At 34.0% G+C, this 7,766-nt stretch overlaps 1 protein-coding gene across 1 annotated transcript; it reads right to left on the minus strand.

The window, feature by feature from the left end:
* Nucleotides 1–692: 692 nt before the first annotated feature.
* LOC134252661 (uncharacterized) lies at nt 693–6,839 on the minus strand (the record flags this gene model as incomplete). Its single annotated transcript, XM_062735143.1, has 5 exons — nt 693–973; nt 1,233–1,312; nt 2,360–2,505; nt 4,884–4,947; nt 6,813–6,839. Coding segments are annotated over 5 exons (545 nt in total), but the record flags the coding sequence as incomplete, so codon positions are not given.
* Nucleotides 6,840–7,766: the final 927 nt, after the last annotated feature.

Below are 7,766 nucleotides of genomic sequence, written 5' to 3' on the forward strand. Positions count from 1 at the left end.
GTAGGTCCCAAAAAACCCTATGTCTGGCCCTAAGTCCAAAAAAACAAAATGTGCATTGCCCGATGTCGTCTCCATGGGAAAAATATCGGGGCTTCAAAGATGCCCTTTTTGGGTATCGGAACACCACTTACTTAATTCCTTTATTCAAAATTTATACCAAAGGCAAGCTTTTAAGCTTCAAACCGTGTGCCCTTGATCTTGTCCAAATGACTTGATTTAGGACTAGGGCCTGCCTCCTAATAATATCATTTACATATATTTGAATCTAGTATATCATCTTTTGACTCCCCATTACATGTCGAAATGTCCTTGGCCTGTATAAAATTTTAAGGACATACAAATCTTTAGGTTGTATGTCACTTTTGTGTACCAAGTGTATTGTTCAATTAATCAAGTTATATAAAAGAGTAAACTTGCAGACAACTGAATAATTGTCCGATCCTTTGAAATGAGAAGCATGAAACAGTAGCAAAAACATTGTTAATTTCTATTGTTTCTTTTTCTCCATCGAAAATCAATAAAGAATATCACAAATAACAAAGATGTAACAGGAAATATATACAAAATACAAGTATCTCATGGTAATCTCGTTCAACGAGAAGCAAATCTACTGTATATACAGTGAAATGAGAATACATTGCTTTAACTTTAAAGCATAATAAAAGAAAGCATCATAAAATAAAGATATCGAATCGAGCACCATGCAGAAAATACACCGATATAACACATGCATTGGACACAGATTTTAGGAGCTTGAAGTCCTCTGTGCGTTTGATATGTCCATTTCTGTATATGGTGGAGGCGGTGATAAAATGCGGTCCTCGGAAAGTTCTCGGACGACAGTTATCTGCGGTCGATAACCCGGAAGTGTAGGGGGTGGTTCGTTTATAGGTCGATGGTGTCTATTAGTCGAAGAATCCAGTGGTGCATTATTTCGGAAGAATTCGGCACTATTGTTTATAACAAGATCCTCCTAGATAAATAAACATTTAACTTTGAAGTACAGTTCAAAATTTTCGCTAATATATTAAATTATTGCGATATTTTATCTTTCAAGTATATAAAGTTTCGAAAATGAACACCTTATCAGTGATATCAAAACTTTAAGTTTGTTTGAGTTCGAAGTTTTAAATACAGATAGTTACAATGAATAAATACAGACTCGCAAATAAAAATAGTCCTTATAAAAACAGTGTATAGTGTATGTGTATCTTAAATTATAATATACTTACTGTGTGAAGACGAATCTGATTTCTGGAGATTTCACTTCCGGGTCGAGACTGAACATTAATGGTAGTGGCGTATGCATGAGCTGCAAAATATAAAATCTATAAGTACGACACCTATTTTATCTGCATGTTTGCGGCACTTTCATTCGGGAAGCATGGCATTTTGGCGATGTCACAGTATATGTGTGTACTTGCAGTAATTCCAGCACTTACCGACAAGTACTTTGCCTCTTTGTTGATGTGGCAGTATTTGTAAGTACTTACAGTAATTCGAGTACTTACCGACCGTTTTTATCGAGGCACTTCGGCGATGTAGCAGCATTTGTGTGTTTTTTGGTTATTTATTTGGTACTTACCAATATCACATATACTATAGCTTGTTGATGTGGCTTCAATGTCATTTTGTGTCATTTATTTATTTATGCGGTAGTTTGTACTCATCGACAGGTACTATGGCTTTTTGGCGATGTTGCAATTTGACCTTTTAGCGGTTACTTTGGTACTCTTCTAAGGGTACTATGGCTCATTGGTGATGCTGCGGTTTAACAGGCAACCACTTTTTTTCCCAACATAACTTTTACTATTGAAAATGTTCATTGAAAGACAGGTTAGCCTCCCCCAGTTAATACTACGGTAAAGTAATATAAGGGGAATGCAGTACTGTATACGTATGCCAAAAAATCGGTACTGAAAGAAGTCGGCGTCTAAAAAAGTTGGCCTTTACTTAACCCCCACACGAAATAGGCTTTTCGAGTTTAGGCAATGTTTTTTTTTTTGCTCGTCAACTTTTCCAGGTAAGTTAAAAATTTTATTTGTCTAGCTGCCACCCCCCCCCCCACTTCCAAAAACGATGCTACGTGCCTGACAGGTACTACATGTATGACTCTTTGGCGATGTTGCGGTTTGACCGTTTTTGTATTTTTTTTTTGGTGTTTACCGAAAAGTACCATGGATCTTTGGCGATGTTGCGGTTTGACAGTTATGTTGGTACTTACCGACAGGTACAATGGCTCTTTGGCGGTGTTGCCGTTTGACCGTTTAGCGGCTATTTTGATATACTCACCGACAGGTTCTATGGCTCTGTGGCAATGTTGCGGTTTGACCTTTTTTGCGGTTATTTTGGTACTTACCGACAGGTACTATGGCTCTTTGGCGATGTTGCGGTTTGACCGTTTTGCAGCAACCATTAGCTTGGCAGCATATGTAGGTTATGGTAATTAATACAATGAAGCCAAATATCCCCCCGACTACAGCTCCAGCAATCCAGCTATCAGAACTAAAATAATACAACGGTGGCTATTATTCCTCTGCATTCGAAGATTCAGGGGTACATAGTTTTTACCCCGGTGTATCCTTCCGTCTGTCTGTTTGTCTGCAAAAACTTGCCCATTATTTTTGATTGTTTAGAGCTATGACTTTTACATTTCCTGAATTCCTGTATATTTCCAGTTAAAGGTGCTTAAACACAGATTTAAAGTGAATATTTTCTCAAATTTTCAGTATAGTATCACGACTCTTATATTGCAACAGCATCTCACTCGAAAATATAATAAAAATCTTTTTTCATCTCGAAGTAATTGAAACTTCGAATTTCTGGACATGTTTGATTAATACATCCTTGAATTTTAATGAAAAATATTAAAACTTTAATCCAGAAAAATAATTTTATCTCATACGTGTGCATGATACTACCCGTGAGTTAAACCTATGCTTTATCCACGGGTAGGTGCTTTATCAATAGCACTTCTGGTTTTGACACGATCCATCCGCGTCGCTTCAAATTACTTTGATTTGTAATTCTTGCCTTATAAGATAAATGATTATGAGCACGAATTTCGTTACAAGCAGGAAAAGGACTCGTATATTTCAAAGAAGTATCTGTATCGGCTACTGCAGACGATGTTAACCAACCAACCAACCCAACCCCCCGCGAATTTTTTTTAGAGAAACGTAGGGCCTAGCAGTTAAGTGTTAGTTCAAAATTCGGATTCCTTTCACACTTTCAAAAATACTTTCTTAAATTATATTATGTATGCCTTATAGTTATGTATGTGTAATTTACCATGGATCGATAATTATAGACACAGAAACTTTAAGGACCGGTTGGTGGCGAGAAATATTCGCGATGATGAGGCTCTCGCGAAACTTGCAAAAATGTCTCACACGCGAATAGAAGTTGGTTTACAATATCCTTGGTCCTGTTTTTCAAATGTAATTTACTTACTTATAATTATTTACTTATTTGTTTTATAATTAATCTACTAACAAGAATTAATAATTATTTTTGTTCAAAGGTTCTCATAAAGGGAAAACAAACAATTTTAATAAATTTTGCATAAACTTTAAGTATTGTTTTAAATTGCAGTTATAACAAAGCTCTTTAATTAAAAGACATAAAATAATAACTTAACGAAGCAGATGAAATCAATATTGAATTCTTTAACTGACAATTCTAATTTCAGCGAAATGATAGATGATTATTAGGTATAAAACTCGGTCATAGTAGAATGAAGATACATTAGATGACATTCAAAAATCGGCCCGTTTTTCATATTTGAAAGACTGAGTAAATAGTTCAAAGAAATGAAGTCACGATTGAAATGTTAAAATTCTGAATAGATCTTTCAAGAATTTATAATGTTGAGGATACTCGAGTACACGTATTGCTCAATCTGACTTTAAATTTGTGTGAACATTCTCGAAAAACTTCAATTTTTCACAAAGAAATGTTTAAAAGGCTATTCCCAAATTGAAATGTTAGATCAAAATTCTTAAAGATAAATCAACGAAGACGTGTTAATTATTTGAATATATCATAAATTCTAATTATTTGCTCTTTTCAAATCAGGTGTTGAGCGCATCAACATCAAATTAGAATGCACTTTAATTAAATTGATGAGAGTCATTATTGTTTTGACTCTGGGATTGATTGAATCATTGAAATGAATAAGTGAGAACAGGAATGGATTTGATGCGTGAGAACAGCAATGGATTTGATGCATGCATCAAATTCAATTTTTTAACTCATCAAAGTGGTGGAATTATTGCCCACCAATTAATTTATAGCTTATAATAAAAACATGTAATATTTGCTATCTTCCTTTATATCGATCAGATTAAATATTTGTGAAGAGCAACAATTCAAAAACGTGAACTGTGCCGTAAATTCAGTAAATTAATTATCCAATCAATGCTTGCAATATATTAACCTATCAATACCTGCACTTTATACTGTAAATGTATTTTTTGGAGTGTACGATAAATGGCGAAAATTAATTTTTCAACAAGTTAGCGTAGATCTGATTTAGTGCTACTTGAATGTGCTAGATATAAATGTATGATAAAGAAAACATTTAGCGATGTATTTGATTTAGGGGACTCTGCTTTCCGCCAAAATAGCTAAATAGAATACACCGCTAAATATAGTATGTTTACAGTATTTGAAACCTGTCCTAATCCGACATGCTGTGGAAGACTTTTGTGTCGGAAAGCGATAGATAGGGTGTTGGATTACACTGTATCAAAAACTATGACAATAGACTATAAAGGTCGGAATTCACAGTAAAACGGATTCCACGGGTGTTGGATTATACGGGTTTTACTATATGTACATAAAGGCTACCAAAAAAGTCTTGGCCCATCGAAATTCCTCACCTTTCTTCCTTGTAACGATACGCATAGTAAAGTTGATGGTATCTCGAGCTCAGACAATCCTCAACTAGAAAATAAATATGACATATATATCAAAACATGTTAGTACAATATGACAAGTAGTACAAAATAAGTAAATAGAGTTGTTGAAGTAATGGGCGCTGGAATTAATTGTAATGACCTCCTTTTGACAAATAACTTTAAGAATTCTCTCGTAGGAGGCAATCACAGTTTGGTTGGGATGGGGGGGGGGGGGGTATATGCACAATCAAACGTATTTAGTTTGGAGGGCACTACCAAAATTCTACAATTACATGACAAGCAAAAAATATACAAAATGTCATCAAACACTATTAGGGGGCATAAGCAAATAGTAGATATGATTTTATACTATTCTAGTAGATATGATTTTATACTATTCTATATATCAGTCGAAATTACTGAAAGGAGGCACGGTCCCCGTGCCCCCCCCCTTCCCCCCTCGATCCGTTCCTACACCCATGATTCTCCCAAATTTTTATGGAAATCCTAGTTATGTGGGATAATTTTCGCTATGTTGATAGCGAGCGTGCTTTTTCAGAAAAAAAAATCAGTTAAATTTATACAGTTTTTCTTCAATTGAGATAAGTTAGGCTGCTTCGAGACATTATAAAAACCTTGGGGGGGGGGGGGGCGTTAAACGGACAGAACGTTAGGGAACTGCTACTGCCCTTGGATTTGAGATCAATATCGAAACATTGCATGATTGACAAGAAAATGCCTTTAACGAGATACTGTATAAAGAATATTGACTTTTAATATATAATAATTGAGTGAGATTACCTTTGCGTGTGAATTTCATGTTTGCCATTTTTTTTTCTGTGCATTTTTTTTTGGGGGGGGGGGGGGTCATTTCAGTGGTAATTTTGATACCGAGATATTACAGATGTGTTTATATATGTACCGGTACAACCCCTACTGTTTTTCATGACAATGATTTTGTTGTACATATAGATTTCATAAGATTCCCGACCATATTGAACATTTTAATGGCATTTCATCAAAGTAAAATATGAATTAATTAAACTGAAAGTAAAATGCTCAAGTAACAAGTTTACTCTCGCGCCAGTTTTTTTTTTTTTTTTTTTTTTTTTTTTGGTTACAAATTATTTCCACCTTGTCATCGTGTGCGATAAATATATAATCAAACTATAGCTATATTCAGTTAATTGCAGCTTAAGATTAACTTACTTAAACACTAAATTTTAAACATTTAATTACTAATCTTAAGTAAGACAGTAGTTTGCCAGTATGCACATGTCATTTATGTACATAGATATAAATAATCCTGTGTTTAAAGTACGGTCTTAACCACAGAAACGTGTAAACGGTGTATGTTTAACATTGATTATTCGAGTTCACTGGCTTAGTAATAAAACACAAGAAGAAATTTCGGTCACAAAGTGGATCGATAGATTTTATTTTTTTTTTAGCTATAACGATTGATAAGTTAGTTTATACATTTTATATGTTTACCCACGTCCCCTGTTAAACTGTGCGTAGAAGACAAGTCAAAATTAATTTTCACCATTTTTTTGGCGGGGGTGGGGAAGGGGTTACCAAATTATTGTTTTAAAAGTATAATTGATATACATTATCTGCCCTAAAAAATTCTATCACAAAAGCTGGCTCATTATTTCACAGTGTATAAAAATTTTATTTTATTTTTTTTAAAAAGACCTAAAGTTCTTACATCTTGTCTTTTTTCTGTTTAATTTCTATTCTGTACATCAATATATGGGTTTTCGTTGATTCATTTTCGTATTAAACCGTAATAATTTACCATTTTCAGATAAATTGTACTGATAATTAAACAAAACAGGATTTCGACATGATCATTCATCACATTTTATGGTTAAAATCTTATATTTACGTTTACGTTCAACCACTCACCTGAAAAAAGCAGAATTATTCCAAATACTGAAAACACTCAATCAGTAGGTCCATATTTTAAGAAAAATTTAAATCCGTACACAACACAGTGAAGTCTTTAAGCATGGTCTACCCTTCTGCCTTCGTCACGTTTAAATTTCTCCTATAGATTTAATTTTACGTACTATAGTCTTTAATGATATATCCTATACATATCATTTTCCCAATCAAGGAAAAGGTCTTTAAACGCAATTGGCTTATTATTAGCAATTGAATTATTATTATTAGCACCTTACTTTCAACGAAAATGCATGTTTTTGTGTCTTATAAAAATTGCAGGTACATGTATAATCATGTAGATCACTTTAAAAGTACCAAAACACGGTACACTATTTCGGAAAAGGTCTTAAAAGACACTGGCGGATTTAGAACCCCCGAACCCCCTTTGTGTCAAAAATATACATGAGATTTATTATGTCAATTCATTTTGGTGTGGCTGTGGGCATCTAACCCCGACCTCAATCTGATTAAACCCCCCTTTTCAAGATTCCTGGATCCGACACTGTAAGAGGGACACTATAATACACAGGAAGGTATGTTGTATTCGGTGTCTTCTAGCTATTCCCACTTTTTAAATATCTCAATTCCACCTATTCCCACTTGCAAATAACAATAGATGTTTAGATTTACCTGTATTTTGTACATTTAAAGACAGAAAATAATGAATACATCTATGAGAAAATATGATTTATTTTGGATTTTTGAAATAATAAAAAGATCTTACAAGAAATAGCAACTTAATACCTAAATTTAAGAATATAGTTAATTATTTGTTTACACAAAATTCCATTCTTACACACCATAAGAGAGAGAGAGAGAGAGAGAGAGAGAGAGAGAGAGAGAGAGAGAGAGTTAACAACCTATGCTAGAATTCGGAAGAATTTCCCTGAAGTAACTTATCGCTGGTGTCGCCAT

This window comes from Saccostrea cucullata, unplaced genomic scaffold (assembly GCF_032062105.1).
Source record: "Saccostrea cucullata isolate Sc308-1 unplaced genomic scaffold, CSIRO_AGI_Scuc_v1 ctg19260, whole genome shotgun sequence".
Lineage (NCBI taxonomy): Eukaryota > Metazoa > Mollusca > Bivalvia > Ostreida > Ostreidae > Saccostrea > Saccostrea cuccullata.